At 41.0% G+C, this 19,855-nt stretch overlaps 1 protein-coding gene across 1 annotated transcript in view; it reads right to left on the bottom strand.

Annotated features, from left to right (window-relative positions):
* The window catches only part of LOC126416144 (NACHT domain- and WD repeat-containing protein 1), a 613,147-nt gene that overhangs the window by 61,076 nt on the left and 532,216 nt on the right, over positions 1–19,855 (bottom strand). The window contains exons 16-19 of the mRNA XM_050083692.1: positions 16,414–16,536; positions 16,079–16,187; positions 10,744–10,931; positions 10,112–10,185 (exon numbers count right to left, since the gene is read on the bottom strand). Of these exons, the coding sequence (XP_049939649.1) occupies positions 10,112–10,185; positions 10,744–10,931; positions 16,079–16,187; positions 16,414–16,536 (494 nt within the window). The remainder of the gene's footprint in view (positions 1–10,111; positions 10,186–10,743; positions 10,932–16,078; positions 16,188–16,413; positions 16,537–19,855) is intronic.

Raw genomic sequence — 19,855 nt, 5'->3', positions numbered from 1 at the left:
AAACTTTCATGGCAGTGCACCTTCACAGTCAGGTGACCACACTATCTGAAAGTTTAGCACTGTTTCCAGTCTTATATATGTGCGCACTGATCACTCAATTCCTCAACTATGAGCTTATTGTAGGTTGTCATTTTGAGATGAGGTGTACTGACTCAGACAAACACAGAAGTAGAGATGAAGAGAAGAAGGCATGGACTCTGTACATGCACTGTGAAAAGTCTCTGGATATCTGCAAAGTATGAGAAGCATGGAGAAAGATTTCGCAGTGCACTGAATATCAATGGTGAAGTGCTGTGATAATTGCTTCAGAGTTTACGAGGTGCATTCAAGTTCTAAGGCCTCCAATTTTTTTTATCTGGACTGGAAAGAGATAGAAACATGCGCATTGTTTTAAAATGAGGCCGCGTTCATTGTCAATACGTCCCAGAGATGGCAGCATCATATGGCAGATGGAATTTTACAACCAGCAGCGAGAATGAGAACTGTTTTAAATACTTAAAATGGCGAAGTTTTCCTTACTTGAACAGCGTGCAATCATGCGTTTTCTGAATTTGCGTGGTGTGAAACCAATTGAAATTAATTGACAGTTGAAGGAGACATGTGGTGATGGAGTTATGGATGTGTCGAAAGTGTGTTCGTGGGTGCGACAGTTTAATGAAGGCAGAACATTGTGTGACAACAAACCGAAACAACCTCAGGCTCGCACAAGCCGGTCTGACGACATGATCGAGAAAATGGAGAAAATTGTTTTGGGGGATCGCCGAATGACTGTTGAACAGATCGCCACCAGAGTTGGCATTTCTGTGGGTTCTGTGCACACAATCCTGCATGACGACCTGAAAATGCGAAAAGTGTCATCCAGGTGGGTGCCACGAATGCTGACGGATGACCACATGGCTGCCCGTGTGGCATGTTGCCAAGCAATGTTGACGTGCAACGACAGCATGAATAGGACTTTCTTTTCGTTGGTTGTGACAATGGATGAGACGTGGATGCCATTTTTCAATCCAGAAACAAAGCGCCAGTCAGCTCAATGGAAGCACACAGATTCATCGCCACCAAAAAAATTTCGAGTAACCGCCAGTGCTGAAAAAATGATGGTGTCCATGTTCTGGGACAGCGAGGGCATAATCCTTACCCATTGCGTTCCAAAGGGCACTACGGTAACAGGTGCATCCTACGAAAATGTTTTGAAGAACAAATTCCTTCCTGCACTGCAGCAAAAACATCCGTGAAGGGCTGCGCATGTGCTGTTTCACCAAGACAACACACCCGCACATCGAGCTAACATTACGCAACAGTTTCTTCGTGATAACAACTATGAAGTGATTCCTCATGCTCCCTACTCACCTGACCTGGCTCCTAGTGACTTTTGGCTTTTTCTGACAATGAAAGACACTCTCCGTGGCCGCACATTCACCAGCCGTGCTGCTATTGCCTCAGTGATTTTCCAGTGGTCAAAACAGACTCCTAAAGAAGCCTTTGCCACTGCCATGGAATCATGGCATCAGCGTTGTGAAAAATGTGTACGTCTGCAGGGCGATTACGTCGAGAAGTAATGCCAGTTTCATTGATTTCGGGTGAGTAGTTAATTAGAAAAAAAATCGGAGGCCTTATAACTTGAATGCACCTCGTATTTATTTATTTTGATTCAATACAGTGAAATAAGATTGCCAATATTCTTAGTAGGAAGTGTTTTTAATTTATAGTTTCTCCAAGGCTGCCAAGAAAAGGAAAGCAACATGCTGAGAAAAATTATACTTTTCAAGGTTTTTCTCTTTCAGTGGATGAAGGAATATGGTAAATGCACCAAATTTTTTCCTTGGCTTGAATATTACTCTTTAAATATTTTTTATTTATTTGTAAATAATTCATCACAGAGATTTGGACATGTTGTTGAGAGTAAATAACGGCATTAGTGAAGAGGATTTACACTTTACTCTCCATTTTTTTCTTTTTAATAATGCTACCAACTTCTGAAATCTTGATTTGAAAAAGTTTTCACAGGTGAGAAACATGTAACAGTTGCTACCACAGGAAATCAATTTATTTACTTTTATTAAATTTCATTTTATTTTTAATTCTGTGTTGTTTAAACGATATTAGAAACTTTTGCTTTCCCATCTCTTAAAAGCGCTATAGGGACGAAGGGGCTTTTCACACAGCTTATGTATTTGCTGAATTCCATACAGGTTGAGAGGGTGGGGAGAGTAAAAGAAAAAACAGATCAAGCTGTGAAAAACATTATCAAATATAAATTGACTGTACTAAATGAGTAACTTTCAAGAAAAATGAATAACTATCATTTGAAGGAAGATATAATCAGAGTAGATAAGCAGTGAATAAAACAGCTTAAGTGAGGACCATTTTTATAGAACAGAGTGAAGTGTACAGGGAAATTAATAAGAATGAAAACTTTTGATTAATGTAGGATAGCTATGTAGCAAAAAATGATTTCCCATGACATGATGGCATTAAGGAAGTTACTGAATTTAAACAAGCTCGTAAGTCAAGAAATAGAAATGCAGAATATGTAGGGGTGGGGAAAAACTGTTTTATTTTATGACCAATTTAGGTGTTGTGATTCTTGAATTTCTCCCGGCGTATTTGATAATCAAAATATCCACCGGTGTGCTGCCGGTCTATAGTATCCAACGGGCACAATATTTCGGCGATCATACATGTTACCATCATCAGGTGAACTGAAGGACTGAGCTCCTGTGAACGTGCCGGCATGGTGATCCGTATGATATGGCTGCTCAGAGGGAACTGGGTTCGGTCGCGGCGGTGGCCGATTTAAATGCCCTCCGTCCGCGGCGCGCTATCTCCGACGTCCGCGCCCCGCGCCACGGTCGTGCGGTGGAACAGATTGCGACAGCATCTGAGATGACGTCGGTGTGATGGCTCTGTCCGCCGTGGTCGTCACAACTATACGTTTGCTCGATTTACTCTTAATTAACCCGATCGCTGGTTCCCAAGCCTTGCTAAGATTATAGCCACAGTCACAGTTTATGAGGTCGTCATTGGTGCGAATTTCGATGGCCTCTCTAACAATGCTGTCCCAGTATCTCGACGTCTGTACCAGAATCCTCGTGCGGTCATACTCCATGGCGTGATTTTCCGACAAACAATGTTCAGCGACCGCCGACTTGCTCGGATACATCAGTTAAGTGTGCCTCTGGTGTTCACGGCATCGATCCTTGACGGTATGCATCGTCTGACCAATATACGACTTGCCACATTGACACGGAATCTGGTACATGCCAGGGCTTCCTCAAACCGAGGTCATCTTTGGCGCTCCCCACCAGTGAACGAGTTTTATTTGGAGGACAAAACACAGTTCCGACCCGGTGTTTCTTCAGAATGCGGGCGATTTTCCCCGAGAGTGTGCCTGTGTATGGAACAAATGCAGTACCTACCTCCTCCCTCGTGACTTCATCCATCTCAACAGGTTGTGCTGCAGTGGTTGGGCGGAGAGTACGTTGAATCTGCCACTCTGAGTACCCATTATTTCGAAATACAGTTCTCAGATGTTCCAATTCCTGGGGTAGACTCTCTGCGTCAGAGATAGTGCGCGCCCTATGTACTAGAGTTTTAAGTACCCCATTCCTCTGTGAAGGGTAGTGGCAGCTGTCTGCGTGCAAATACAGATCAGTGTGCGTAGTCTTCCAATACACCACATGACCTAGGGTGCCATCAGCCCTTCTCTTGACCAAGACGTCAAGGAAAGGTAATTTACCCTCCGTTTCAGTCTCCATAGTGAATTTGATGTAGGGGTGTATGGAGTTTAGATGTGTAAGAAAGTCAAGGAGTTTATCCATACCATGTGGCCAGATGACGAACGTGTCCTCCATGTAACGGAAAAAGCAAGTAGGTTTCCATACAGATTACAACAGGGCTTCCTCCTCGAAGTTCTCCATGTACAAATTCGCTACCACCGGTGAGAGTGGGCTACCCATGGCGACTCCCTCCGTTTGTTCGTAGTATTCCCCATTAAAAAGAAAATACGTGGAAGTCAAGACATGCCTAAAAAGTTCAGTGGTCTTCTCGTCAAACTTCTGACTAATCAATTCTAGTGACTCTCGCAGGGGTACCCTCATAAACAAGGAAACGACGTCAAAACTCTCCATGATATCTGACTCATCCAACCTGAAGCTATCAAGGCGTTTAACAAAATCCATGGAATTAAGGATGTGATGAGGGCATTTACCCACATAAGGACTTAATATTCCCGGTTGGTATTTGGCCAACAAATATGTAGGTGCCCTGATGTTGCTGACAATGGGGCGTAATGGTACCCCCTCTTTGTGAACCTTCGGGAGTCCATATAGTCTAGGCAGTACCGGACCTTGGGGTAACAATTTCTTAGCGTCACCCTCCAGTAAATCTGCATCCTTGAGAAGTGCCCTCGTCTTGTTCTCCACCTTCTTTGTATGGTCAACGCTGATCTTCCGGTAGGAATCGTCATTTAGCAGGCTCTGCATCTTATCAGTGTAGTCCTTATGGGAGACAACAACTGTAGCATTGCCTTTGTCAGCCGGTAAGACAACAATTTCAGAGCGCTCCCTAAGATCACGAATGGCCGCCCTCTCTTTACTGCTGATTTTTGACTTCATCGGCTTGGATTTCGTCAACGCATGACAGGTATCACGATGTATTTCCTCGGCTGATTCTGGCGGAAGTCGAGCTGCAACCTGTTCAACAGCACTAACAATTTCTGCGACCGGAGTGAACTTGGGGGTGGGAGCGAAGTTGAGACCTTTCTGCAAAACCGAGACCGCATCATCACTCAACACTATGCCACTCAAATTGATGACAGTCTTGCACGGAACCTGCAGAGATGGTTTGTCAAGGAGACGTGAGAACTTGGCTGTTTACCGTCCCGTAGCCTTTTTATGGGCGGAATCAGCTGACACCCAGGTGACACCATCAATCCAATCCCAGGAACAAGAAGTGAACTTACTAGCCAGTTGCAAATGTAGTTTGAGTAATTCCTGTGAGATAAACTCAAGGCTCCGGCGGGTGAATTGCACTCTCTCATATACCAATGCGAGGTTGGCTCGTTTTTTGATTCTCTTAGCTGCTGCACAATCAATGTGATGCATAACCTTAGCAAAATTTGGAACAACATTCTCGGAACGACATCTCTTTAGAAAGGCAAAGTACTTAGCAAACGACATCTACGGTGGCGCAACTTTTCAAATTTCTTCATGCTGTGATACATCTCCTCCCCGTAAAGGTGTATGATGTGATTCTTGAGTTTCTCCCGGGGTATTTGATAATCAAAATATCCACAGGTGTGCTGCCGGTCTATAGTGTCCAACGGGCACAATATTTCGGCGATCACACATATCGCCATCATCAGGTGAACTGACGGACTGAGCTCCTGTGAGGGAGCCTTGAGTTTATCTCACAGGAATTACTCAAACTACATTTGCAACTGGCTAGTAAGTTCACTTCTTGTTCCTGGGATTAGATTGATGGTGTCACCTGGGTGTCAGCTGATTCCGCCCATAAAAAGGCTACGGGACGGCAAACAGCCAAGTTCTCATGTCTCCTTGACAAACCATCTCTGCAGGTTCCGTGCAAGACTGTCATCAATTTGAGTGGCATGGTGTTGAGTGATGATGCGGTCTCAGTTTTGCAGAAAGGTCTCAACTTCGCTCCCACCCCCAAGTTCACTCCGGTCGCAGAAATTGTTAGTGCTGTTGAACAGGTTGCAGCTCGACTTCCGCCAGAATCAGCCGAGGAAATACATCGTGATACCTGTCGTGCGTTGACGAAATCCAAGCCGATGAAGTCAAAAATCAGCAGTAAAGAGAGGGCGGCCATTCGTGATCTTAGGGAGCGCTCTGAAATTGTTGTCTTACCGGCTGACAAAGGCAATGCTACAGTTGTTGTCTCCCATAAGGACTACACTGATAAGATGCAGAGCCTGCTAAATGACGATTCCTACCAGAAGATCAGCGTTGACCCTAGAAAGAAGGTGGAGAACAAGACGAGGGCACTTCTCAAGGATGCAGATTTACCGGAGGGTGACGCTAAGAAATTGTTACCCCAAGGTCCGGTACTGCCTAGACTATATGGACTCCCGAAGGTTCACAAAGAGGGGGTACCATTACGCCCCATTGTCAGCAACATCAGGGCACCTACATATTTGTTGGCCAAATACCAACCGGGAATATTAAGTCCTTATGTGGGTAAATGCCCTCATCACATCCTTAATTACATGGATTTTGTTAAACGCCTTGATAGCTTCAGGTTGGATGAGTCAGATATCATGGAGAGTTTTGACGTCGTTTCCTTGTTTATGAGGGTACCCCTGCGAGAGTCACTAGAATTGATTAGTCAGAAGTTTGACGAGAAGACCACTGAACTTTTTAGGCATGTCTTGACTTCCACGTATTTTCTTTATAATGGGGAATACTACGAACAAACGGAGGGAGTCGCCATGGGTAGCCCACCCTCACCGGTAGTAGCGAATTTGTACATGGAGAACTTCGCGGAGGAAGCTCTGTCGTCATCCGTATGGAAACCTACTTGCTTTTTCCGTTACATGGACGACACGTTCGTCATCTGGCCACATGGTATGGATAAACTCCTTGACTTTCTTACACATCTAAACTCCATACACCCCAACATCAAATTCACTATGGAGACTGAAACGGAGGGTAAATTACCTTTCCTTGACGTCTTGGTCAAGAGAAGGGCTGATGGCACCCTAGGTCATGTGGTGTATTGGAAGACTACGCACACTGATCTGTATTTGCACGCAGACAGCTGCCACTACCCTTCACAGAGGAATGGGGTACTTAAAACTCTAGTACATAGGGCGCGCACTATCTCTGACGCAGAGAGTCTACCCCAGGAATTGGAACATCTGAGAACTGTATTTCGAAACAATGGGTACTCAGAGTGGCAGATTCAACGTGCTCTCCGCCCAACCACTGCAGCACAACCTGTTGAGATGGATGAAGTCACGAGGGAGGAGGTAGGTACTGCATTTATTCCATACACAGGCACACTCTCGGGGAAAATCGCCCGCATTCTGAAGAAACACCGGGTCGGAACTGTGTTTTGTCCTCCAAATAAAACTCGTGCACTGGTGGGGAGCGCCAAAGATGACCTCGGTTTGAGGAAGCCCTGGCATGTACCAGATTCCGTGTCAATGTGGCAAGTCGTATATTGGTCAGACGATGCATACCGTCAAGGATCGATGCCGTGAACACCAGAGGCACACTTAACTGATGTATCCGAGCAAGTCGGCGGTCGCTGAACATTGTTTGTCGGAAAATCACGCCATGGAGTATGACCGCACGAGGATTCTGGTACAGACGTCGAGATACTGGGACAGCATTGTTAGAGAGGCCATCGAAATTCGCACCAATGACGACCTCATAAACTGTGACTGTGGCTATAATCTTAGCAAGGCTTGGGAACCAGCGATCGGGTTAATTAAGAGTAAATCGAGCAAACGTATAGTTGTGATGACCACGGTGGACAGAGCCATCACACCGACGTCATCTCAGATGCTGTCGCAATCTGTTCCACCGCACGACCGTGGCGCGGGGCGCGGACGTCGGAGATAGCGCGCCGCGGGCGGAGGGCATTTAAATCGGCCGCCGCCGCGACCGAACCCAGTTCCCTCTGAGCAGCCATATCGTACGGATCACCATGCCGGCACGTTCACAGGAGCTCAGTCCTTCAGTTCACCTGATGATGGCGACATGTATGATCGCCGAAATATTGTGCCCGTTGGACACTATAGACCGGCAGCACACCCATGGATATTTTGATAATTTAGGTGTTACTTGTTTACCAGTTTTGGTGTTATTTTTTTGCAACAGAGCATACAAAAAATGGCTTGAAGGTAGCACAGAAATACAAATACAAAAACCACCAAATATGGTGATTTAGAAGACTGAAATTTTTCACAACAAAAGTCTTGTATAAGTATTCTTGGACTTCTTGTTGCATCAATTTAGGGAAAAACTTCAAGATTTCAATGATTTGTCACCTTTGTCAGCAGTGTCTGAATGTCTTGGTGGCTGCTGCTATGGTGGTCTTGTATGGCCCATGGACAACCTTTGATTGGTCAGCAATTAAATCATGCTGCCATAGATGGTGTCAATGCACATTGTCGTGGCACTCCTATGGGAGCAGTGGCACCACCAGTGCAGCTGCTGACCAGTGTAGAAGTTGACACCATCTACACTGGTGGTGCCACTGTTCTTATAGGAGTGCCACCAGCAAACATTCTGATACCAAAAAAGCCAAAAGCCAATTTCAATATTCAATAACTATCAGTTACAAATATTAGTAAACAGACATCCTCAGATTTATAACACTTTTATATGTGAAAATGTCAAATTTTATAAGATGTTGTAAAAACTGGTTATATTTTCTGCAGTGTTGGTTTTGTGAAGTTTTCCTGTCCCTAAGAATAATAAATTCATGGCAGGCAGTTAGATCATTTGTGGAAATGGGGACAAAGAATATGACAATGTTTACAATAATGAAGTTAGGGAAAAGAGAACACTGAGTAGGTCTTAACATAAGAGTTGTGAGGTTCCCATCTCTTCCCTCCAAAACATAAGTACTTCTCATATTAACAGCTGTATTTATGTAATGAGTTAGTGGAGAATGAAAATGAGGTAGGCTACTAGAGGCAGGATATTCTGTACTTCAAAAAATGTGTAAAATCTGCATATAGAAATATTAATACTGATTATACATTTTAAATTATGGGAACCACAAAATACCTGAGACAAGAACCTCTGTGGGCCAATGGGTCCCCAACAAAAACAGGAAAGATAATAAGGTGAAATCTTGCAAAAGTAAAAGGAAGAGACACAAAGAAAGGGAGGAGGGAGAAACCTCAGTTGAACTGAAGTAAAATAGTTCCTGAAAAACATATCAAAATTTTTATTGTTGATTTGGTACAGTTTAAGAGGAAGCAAGGTAAAATAAATCAAGATGATTAGCCGTTTGGAGCTGTGAGGGTGGATACCAAGTCATATCCATGTAGCTCAGATGGCAAGAACATTGCCTGTAGAAATTAAGGACATGAATTTGAGTCACGGTCGAGCACAGTTTTCATTTGCCAGGAAGATTCTAAAGAGCACACACTCTGCTGCAGAGTAAAAGCCTCATTCTGGAGATAAAAAAACAAATAATCTAAATTGAAAGATTTGGAGAGAAGAAAATTTATTCAATATTACATGACTCAAGCTTGTGAGAGATCTGGGGTGTTAAGTTGTAGTGCAAATTAAACACAATTTTGTTTTGCTAATTTGAGGTTAATACATACACATGGCATAGCAATGAAGTATATAACATGACAGAAAATAAACATGAAGATATTTAAAAGGCGTGAAAACGCTGTTGGTAAATTATGGGATTTTGTTATCACTGGCACTAACATGAACTAAGGGGCAGACTGTAGAAAACATATCATACCCACAGAACATAATAAGGGAAGAGTATTCATTGGATATTAGACGACTGAGTGACTGTGTGTATAGACAAATCCATAGGACACTGACTAAAGCGAAGGTTACTGAGATGTGAATGTTATTTATGCAGTAAAAGATAAAGTTATCTATATTTATGTAAAGGGAAATGTGGTATAAATTTTGCTTACAAGAGTCACTTACAGACAAAATATGAGAGGAAACTTTTACGCCAGAAATACTTCCTGTTAGCTGAAGGTCCCTTTGTCAAGTGGCACTTCTGCATTAAAGTTTAAAATTAACCATTTTCTCTACAAGCAGGAAAAGGAATGAAAATTCTGGACAAGGTCATTTCTGAAATAAATTATGAGTTTCTATCATTTTATCTGTAATACAAACTAGAGCATCCCCTCTATCCAAAGTCAAAGCCAGTAGCACATTACATGTTTGAGAATTGTAAGTAGCAGAATATGATAATTTAAATATACAAAAAATCATTCAGCTTTTCATTGGAAATGCTCAGAAATTCACAACTTGTTTTTAGAATGGAGACTCCATATAAAATATCTCACATGCAGTGTAAGACAAATTTATATGCAAACTATAAAACTTTTTTATTTTCTTTGAAGCATTAAATATTTTACTTTTAGATGACTTACCATCCATCACTATTATTAGGTTGTGTTAAAAGATGTGCAACCAGCTGTGGATTTTCCTTCTCTGACCAAATGCCCTATTGGAAAAAATTTTTTTTTAATGAAATAGACAAAAATTCTAATGCCATTTCTTGTTATTTACAAAAGGAAAATATAAGAGCAAAAATGAGTGACAAAATTAATAACTATATTCAATTCATGGGACATATTTTATTAATATTTCTGGAAAGGACCTTCTTCTTTGGCTGTTAAATTTTTCTCAGATTGTAAAAACAGATCTGTCTTACAAAACAATTTGAACTCACAAATGTGTGAAACAAAATTTAAATCCTCATCTGATTTCCCAAAATTAATTACAGAAAATTTTGTCTGGGTTCCTCTGAGAGGGGGCAAAAAATCACGATCAATTTCTCTCCCCTGCCTGAGCTTGTGCCCTGTCTCTAGTATCATAAAAAAGTGAGTGAGACAAAAATAAAGAAAATAATACTTTACAGTAAGTCAATCACCATCTCTCTTTTTTTCCAGAACTTGGATGCTTTGGGTAATTCATCAGTTCAGCTCCGCCATAGTATACTGATTGTTGTTTTAGTGGGATTATTACACTGACTTATTTCTATAGTAAATGAATAAATTACCTGGTAATACTGGACTAGTGTCTCATGAGCCCACTTTCTCCTGTGTGAATACCGTTTTGCAGCTGTCTGCAGAAGCATCTCATCATTCCACTGAGCAGTGCTGCAGTCTGCTGTAGCTGACCACCGCAAGAAAGGTCCCATGTACTTGTTGAGCCTAGCCCAGAACAGACAGGCTGGAGCCCATGGAACTGCAATTGTATATAATAAATATCAGAGATAGCTATTAGATTTTGTTTTGTTTCTGTTTATTTTTATCTACTTTATTTGGAAGATGACCTACTCCTCTGTGAAAGATTGTTGATCTAATTAAAACTTCTGTAACAGCAGGTAATGTAAGGCTTTTAACTGCAATATTCTAATCCAGGATTCACATTAATTTGAAAGAACTAATAACATTTTTTTTTCAGTTGTAATTTTCTAGCTACTGACTTAATTATAAATCATAGCTGAAAAAATGTATTCATTATTGGAAACATGAAACTGTACATGTAAGATTTACTGGACCAAATAAATACAGTACAATAGACTGCAGAAACCCCAAGAAAGAAATATAGGGCACAACATAAAGCATATGCACGATGTAGTTGCCATAACAAGACACATGTATTTTACTTTATGACACCAACCAAAGACATAGATATAGTACACAGCAGAGAGATTAACATAAACATTTCACTTCAACACTTCCCCTAAATGTTTATCTCGCTAAATGCAGTACTTAACACATTCCAATTAATGATCTTAAATATTTAAGCTGGACATGTGGCAACGGTGAGAATATCTGCAGCTTGCTGATTACCTGGTACATTCTCAATGGCTAGCTGGCCTTCTTGAATCTTCTTACAGATGTAGTGCATGCGAACATTAATATGCTTTGACCTCTTGTGAAATTCAGGATTTTTGGCAAGTTTAATAGCACTTGCATTATCAACTATAAGAACAGGAACACTCTCCAGTGGTGAAATTTCTTCATAGAGCTTAGATAGCCACATTCCTTCTCTTGCCCCTTCACTGGCAGCCACATACTCCGACTCTGTTGTTGACAGTGATAGGCAATGTTGCCGCCTACTAGCCCAGGTAAGTGCTCCTTCACAAAATCTTGCAACCACTCTGCTAGCTGAGCATGGGGTTGCTGGATCACTGGCATAATCAGCATCAGTATATATCTCCAGTCTTCTGTTTGGATGGCTAGCATCATATTTTATACCCAATGACAATGAACCTTTATATATTTTAGGATTCTTTTTACCACAGACCAGTGATTTTCTCGAGGATTCTCTAAAAATTTTGACACATAGCTCACTGCAAATGCTATATCAGGCCTTGTACCAACAGCTAAATGCATAAGACAGCCAACTGCTTCTCGATATGGAGCATTAGTTGGTTTATCAATGGTTAACTCATTTGACTGCAGATACTGCTCAATTGGAGTTGACACAGGATTTGCCTCTGTCATTTTAAACTGTTGAAGAATATCTTTAGCATAACTTTCTTGATTAATCTCTATTGATCCATTATCGTGACATACAATATTAATATTTAAGAAATATCCTACTGGCTCAACAGTAATTTTAAATCCATCTTGAATTTCCTTTAGAAAAACTTCAACATCCTTCTCCTTACTTGCAGATATTAATCCATCATCAACATACAGAACTAACATCAACAAGTCATCACAGTTTTCTCTATAGAACAATCATGGATCTGCCTTACTTTTCACAAGCCCAAGATTTATTAGGAAATCCTGGAACCATTGGTTCCAACACCTTGGAGATTGTTTTAGTCCACATAAACTTTTATGAAGTTTGCATACCTGATCTGTTCCAACACTAAATACCTCAGGCTGCTCCATATATATCTCTTCTTTTAAGAAGATATTCAAAAAAGCAGATTTTACATCGAATTGTGCCAACTGAAGTTGCTCACCAGCAGAAACACTCAAAATTGCTCTAATTGTATCGTATCTAGCAACAGGACTGAATGTTTCATTATAGTCAAAACCTTTTTGTTGACAAAATCACATGACCATTGCCCCTCTCAGAGAGTGAGAGACAGCTCTATGTATGCAGTCTGTTTGTGTGCTTGTCTGTCATTCAGCATATCCTCTATTTGGTGATCATCAATCTATTCTTTACATAATGCTGTTGTTATTCCATCCTGGACTTTCCACTGTTTGATTTAGTATCCATGTTAATATTATTTCAGTATAATATCAGTTATGTTACTTTTTTACTTATTCAATTTCAATGAAGAACACTACCTGTTTTGTTATTTTCTTGTTTCTGTCCAAGACTTACTACCCATGTGTGGCTTATTGTAAATGTTGGCAAAAAAATTACAGGTATGTTTATTATGGCATGTCTGGTGCAATAAACATACCTGAAATAAAGTTCTGGTGGTTTTTATTAGCATTTACATGGTTTAGCTATGGAGCAAAAAAAATTATCTCTATTATTTTCTGCCTTACTGATTGCTGGCAGCTAGTTATGCCTTAGAATGTGTGTCTTGTTATTGTGGATTGTTATGTCAAAATTCTGTCTTGCCATTTACATCTGCCTTGAAATAACATTCACAACAATTTATTCTCTCCTCCTCTGCACACACATTTTCTTGTCACTTTTGCTATTTATTCCTGTCTCTATATTCTGATAAAGAAACAGTATAGTAAGTTCTGAAACCTAGGGAAATCCCTATTCAATTTGCATGTCTGCTGAACCTATTTAAATTGCTACTGTTTCAGAAACTGGCAAACAGCCAAATCCCTTAAATTCAACATAAGAGTTTCAACAATTATTTGAAATAAAAAGCCATGCCCGCATATATTAAATGTTGTAAGCTGGGAGGAAAGGCAGTAATGTTTCAAAATACTGAATTATTTAACAGTCAATCATCAAAACATTTTAGAATAGTTCTTGATGTGATATAGTAACAATAGTCTCATTCATACACTCCTGGAAATGGAAAAAAGAACACATTGACACCGGTGTGTCAGACCCACCATAATTGCTCCGGACACTGCGAGAGGGCTGTACAAGCAATGATCACACGCACGGCACAGCGGACACACCAGGAACTGCGGTGTTGGCCGTCGAATGGCGCTAGCTGCGCAGCATTTGTGCACCGCCGCCGTCAGTGTCAGCCAGTTTGCCGTGGCATACGGAGCTCCATCGCAGTCTTTAACACTGGTAGCATGCCGCGACAGCGTGGACGTGAACCGTATGTGCAGTTGACGGACTTTGAGCGAGGGCGTATAGTGGGCATGCGGGAGGTCGGGTGGACGTACCGCCGAATTGCTCAACACGTGGGGCGTGAGGTCTCCACGGTACATCGATGTTGTCGCCAGTGGTCGACGGAAGGTGCACGTGCCCGTCGACCTGGGACCGGACCGCAGCGACGCACGGATGCACGCCAAGACCGTAGGATCCTACGCAGTGCCGTAGGGGACCGCACCACCACTTCCCAGCAAATTAGGGACACTGTTGCTCCTGGGGTATTGGCGAGGACCATTCGCAACCGTCTCCATGAAGCTGGGCTACGGTCCCGCACACCGTTAGGCCGTCTTCCGCTCACGCCTCAACATCGTGCAGCCCGCCTCCAGTGGTGTCGCGACAGGCGTGAATGGAGGGACGAATGGAGACATGTCGTCTTCAGCGATGAGAGTCGCTTCTGCCTTGGTGCCAATGATGGTCGTATGCGTGTTTGGCGCCGTGCAGGTGAGCGCCACAATCAGGACTGCATACGACCGAGGCACACAGGGCCAACACCCGGCATCATGGTGTGGGGAGCGATCTCCTACACTGGCCGTACACCACTGGTGATCGTCGAGGGGACACTGAATAGTGCACGGTACATCCAAACCATCATCGAACCCATCGTTCTACCATTCCTAGACCGGCAAGGGAACTTGCTGTTCCAACAGGACAGTGCACGTCCGCATGTATCCCGTGCCACCCAGCGTGCTCTAGAAGGTGTAAGTCAACTACCCTGGCCAGCAAGATCTCCGGATCTGTCCCCCATTGAGCATGTTTGGGACTGGATGAAGCGTCGTCTCACGCGGTCTGCACGTCCAGCACGAACGCTGGTCCAACTGAGGCGCCAGGTGGAAATGGCATGGCAAGCCGTTCCACAGGACTACATCCAGCATCTCTATGATCGTCTCCATGGGAGAATAGCAGCCTGCATTGCTGCGAAAGGTGGATATACACTGCACTAGTGCCGACATTGTGCATGCTCTGTTGCCTGTGTCCATGTGCCTGTGGTTCTGTCAGTGTGATAATGTGATGTATCTGACCCCAGGAATGTGTCAATAAAGTTTCCCCTTCCTGGGACAATGAATTCACGGTGTTCTTATTTCAATTTCCAGGAGTATATATTGTGGAAAATTAATATTTAGATTCACTACCAATATTTAAAAGTTTCATATTTATTGCTTAATAGTAAATAATACAGCAAACTGCCATTTATCTTGGTCAGTGCAGATACAAACTGCATGGGAAAAAAACATGTATAATCTAAAACATATATGTTTTTACTGGAATCTGCTGACAACTTATTTACAAAATAGTACTGAATCATACCAATTTTGTTGTCACTTATTTTCAGTTCATTTATGCAAAATGGCATCCAGGTTATTTTCCCTCTTGTAGTGCTTCACATTTTCTGGAGTGTAAAACCTTTAGTACCATCAAGCAAATTTTATCTTTCATACTAGATTAATGCATTTCAGTGCCTTGGTGTGCATGATAAATTGTTATTAAATTGCCTCATCCTCACTCACTTCGTCTACTGAAGACACTTTTCTCACTATTTCTGTGTCACCTAGTTGATCAAATCCCAATTCATAGGCATCGATATTTAATCATTTGCAGGTGTTTTTGTTATGTCTTCACAACCAGAAATTTGTATTCTAAACAAAAGTATTCATTCTAATTATAACAGAAAATTTTAGACATTTTATTTTTTATTTTTTTAGAAACTGATGATCTATGTATGAATAATTTGCAAGCTGGATAATCCACACCCAGATAAAAGGGAATCTACTGTACATTTATTTTAGAAGAAGTAAAGTTTTTCAATTCCCCCGTAAGAATTCCAATTTGTGGCTTTTTCTGGAATTTGACATCTCATAGATATTGAGATAATAAGACATGGACTTTTTAGCTTAACTTATTTAGACAATTAATATGCAAAACTCACTCATAACTAGTTTTTTTCTAAAAGGCTAAATAAATATTCTGTCTAATCAACTACAGTGTGAGGTTTCATGAAAAAAAAATTAGGGAAGGAAGAGTTACAGTTAGAGAAAGTAGACTGAAGTTAGTAAAAATGTTGGTACCGTATGTAGCTGTGCTATGGAAGATGCTGTCATGTGCCAGAATGTCCAATATCTCAGAGTCTGTAACACCAGTCTTTGCAGCAGTTATGAGAGACAACGCATGCTCCACCTGCCATGACAGAATATGTCCGTTGACAACAGTCCCTTCAAAAGGTAAAAACTCAGTCTTTCACACTGAATAACAAAACAAAAATAGGCAAGTAGAACAGAATGTTAAAGCAAAAATATATTTTAACAGCTGTTTGATACTTCTCAAACAGTACAGCAAAAAATAATTTAAAAAATTGGGGAAATGGTTGTACACAAATAATAATGTATCACTTTAAGTTTCTTACCATATCTTGCCCAAGTATGTTTTCTATTTCTTCCAGCATTTGATTTATCTGTTTGATGACATCACCTGTCGGAGCAACATTGTGGTCTGTGTGTGACCACCATGATGTCTGCCATGCCAGCACCTTTACACATTGAATACTGTTATAATGGGACAAAATTACACAGCCTTATTCTAAAAGTTAATTTATCAAATAAGCAGATCACAACAAAGTGTTACATCTCTTTCTCTCTCTCTCTCTCTCTCTCTCTCTCTCTCTCTCTCTCTCTCTCTCTCTCTCTCACACACACACACACACACACACACACACACACACACACACACCAAAATATCTTTTGAACGTGTGATCAGTAGGATAAAACACAACTAGGGAGCTACTGAGGATGTCCCGAATGAAACAAAGGATAACTTGTGGAACATAGATACACATAAAGGCACATCCATCACTCTAATTGCAATCCATTCTCTTGACATGAACTGCTATGCTTCTCTATAATTTTTTTTAAGATTTGCCCTGACTGCAATATTTTCTGTTTGCCATGCCTTAATTTTTGTATTACAAGTGTCCTGAAGTTCTTAGTTGTAACACTTAACTTGTATTTTTATTTACTTATTTAAATTTTAAACTAGAACATTACAAACACTTTCCATTTCTGACTATAACAATTTCAGTTCCTTTTATTGCAGCAAACACAGAAATGAGCTGAAGGCTAAATCACAAGCAGTTCTAATTTCATACTGTTTTGACAGTTTTATGCAGCTACAGAAGACATTCTCACTTTATTCATATGTTTATTACATGAAGGAAGTATTCATCTTCCTCCTAGGCTGTATTTATTGGTGAACAAGCATTTATTGGCATACAATTTGGCAATTTTGACTTCATGCCATTTTCAAATGGATCTATTTGAAATCCATGTAATACAGCAATTATGTATCTCTGGACAACACTCTAATTATGTTTACATGAAATTTCAAAAATAGATGTAAATATAAAAATGTACATCAGACAATTTAGCAATGGTATTCTGTTGTCATCCCTATGTGTACACTGTCTGTAACAGATATGTCATTGTTGAAGTAAAAACCGGAATAATCTTAAATGAGAATAAAGTTTTGCACTCATCAATAACTAAAATAAACAATAACAAACATAGGGTACAAGACAGAAAACATATTGTGTGACTCGCCGATCTTTCAAAATGCCGCTGCGCAGTTACGCGCGTCCTCTACATGTGGTGCTGTCTGCCAGCCATGCAGGAGCAGCGCCACCTATGTAGCCAGCCAGCCGGCGGCCGCTAGACTCGGACTCAGTTATGATTTGACTGTTAAAGTGTACACACGTCTTACTTTGTTTACTTGATCTATGACTTACATGTATTGTGTCATCCTTGAAATATATTTGTTCAACTTGAAGTTATAACACATATAATCCCATGAAATATTGCACAGTACTAATTCTCACTCTTGAATATTTGACACTGGCATTACAATATGCAGGAAAATCTTTTCTCTATGATGCCTTCATTTTTTCATGTGTGTTTCTTGTATATAAAGCATTCCCAGTTTTCTTGCTCCCTGAGTTTGGGATAAAATCTTGAGCTTTTGATAATAGCCTCCATTGTCATCATTAGGAGCAACTGACTGTCTTCACTGCTGCTGTGGTGGCCTTATATAGCCTGTGGATGGCTTCTTGATTGTTCGATGAAACAAAAATTTTGTCCCATGCCTCCACATACTGGGGCTCTGTTAAAATTTGGGCAGTTGAGATAAGAATAAGTGAGAAGAACTTAAACCAATTTTTCTAGTTCTCTATTTTTTATATGCCATTGGTGTTCTGCACAGCGTTCGGAAATGGTCTGACTTATATAATTGCTTCCACACTCACAGGGGATATTATAAATTCCACGGACCCTGAGGCCAAGACTGTCCTTAACAGGGCGATCTCCTTAATTTTCTTAGGAGTCACTAGGATGAAAAATCAGTCTTATACCATGTGTACCCAGGACTCTTCTTATTTCACTGGATATAGCACCACAACAAGGAAGAACCGCAATCATTGGTTTCTCCTGTAAGTGTGCAGCGTATTCACATTTCCTTTTCTTGGAGAATATTGCCTTTATATCACGTGCACCATAGCCATTCTTTCAGAATGCGTACTTCAGATGGTTAATATCAGACTTCAAGTGGTCTTCATCAGAAAGAGTTTTAGCTCCATATACCAATGTGTTAAAAACAGCTCTCTTCTAAACATGATGATGGACACTCTGTGCATTAAGATATAAATTGATATGTGTCAGCTTGCAGTACACAGAGATGTTGTACTAAAACGTCTAAGAATGGCCACCTTCCTTCCTGCTCCATCTTAACAGTGAACTGGATGTTTGGATGTATGCTGTTCACCTGTCCCATGAATTGTTCAAGAGCTTCTGCATAGTGTGGCCAGATCATAAATGTATCGTCAACATAATGATAAATTAAGGATGGAAGGAGAGGAGCTGAATTTAATGCACATTCCTCAAAATTCTCCGTAAAAAAGTTAGCCAATGATGGAGATAATGGAGTTCCCACCACCATACTGTCCGTCATTTCATTATATTTACTGCCATACAAGAAGTAGGTGGTCATCATCACATGCCGAAACAACTTTCTAGTTGCAAGAGAGAAAGATCCACCAGCATTTTCAAAGAGTCCTCCACAGGAACCTTTGTGAACAGTAATACCACATTTAGACTGACTAAAATGTCAACTCTGTTTGACGAAACAAAAATTTTGTCCCATGCCTCCACATACTGGGATTCTGTTATTAAGGAGGTTGCTGAAATAAGAATGAGTGAGAAGAACTTTAACCGTGATAGCAGATATTACCTGAGTGGTGCATGGCAACAAGCACTCAATGCAGAGAAGCAGGAGAGACATTTCTTGCAGTGTTTGCATTGCCAGGTAAGCGGTGGTGCCACCAGTGCAGACACTGACACCGTCTGCGACAGCAATACGTAAGTGCCTACCAATCATAAGCCGACCAATCAAAAGCTGTCCACAGTCTATATAAGACTACCACAGCAGTGGTGAAGGCAGTAAGTTGCTCCTGATGATGGTGACGGTGGAGGCTACTGTTGCAAGCTTGAGATTTTATCCCGAACTGATGCAGCAATAAAACCAAGAATGTTTTATGTATAAGTGCCAACACGAAAGACTTCATTATCACATGTGTTTCTTGTGTCCAGACATTTGGTTCACTAAGACAGTATTAAGTAAACAGTTAACTTTAATTTCTCTCAGACAGTCTTTTCCTCATTATTTTTGATGAAAATTTAGCACTTGGAAAGAGTCCAAAAACCAGTTTCAGAAATAACACCAGAAACCAATATCTACCACTATCCTTACAAATAAAACATAGTATTAAGACAATTATTCACCCCCTTCCTCCCATCTCTATTCCA

Source organism: Schistocerca serialis, chromosome 8, assembly GCF_023864345.2.
Source record: "Schistocerca serialis cubense isolate TAMUIC-IGC-003099 chromosome 8, iqSchSeri2.2, whole genome shotgun sequence".
In the NCBI taxonomy this organism is placed as follows: domain Eukaryota; kingdom Metazoa; phylum Arthropoda; class Insecta; order Orthoptera; family Acrididae; genus Schistocerca; species Schistocerca serialis.
This window is presented reverse-complemented; position numbering and strand designations above follow the sequence as displayed.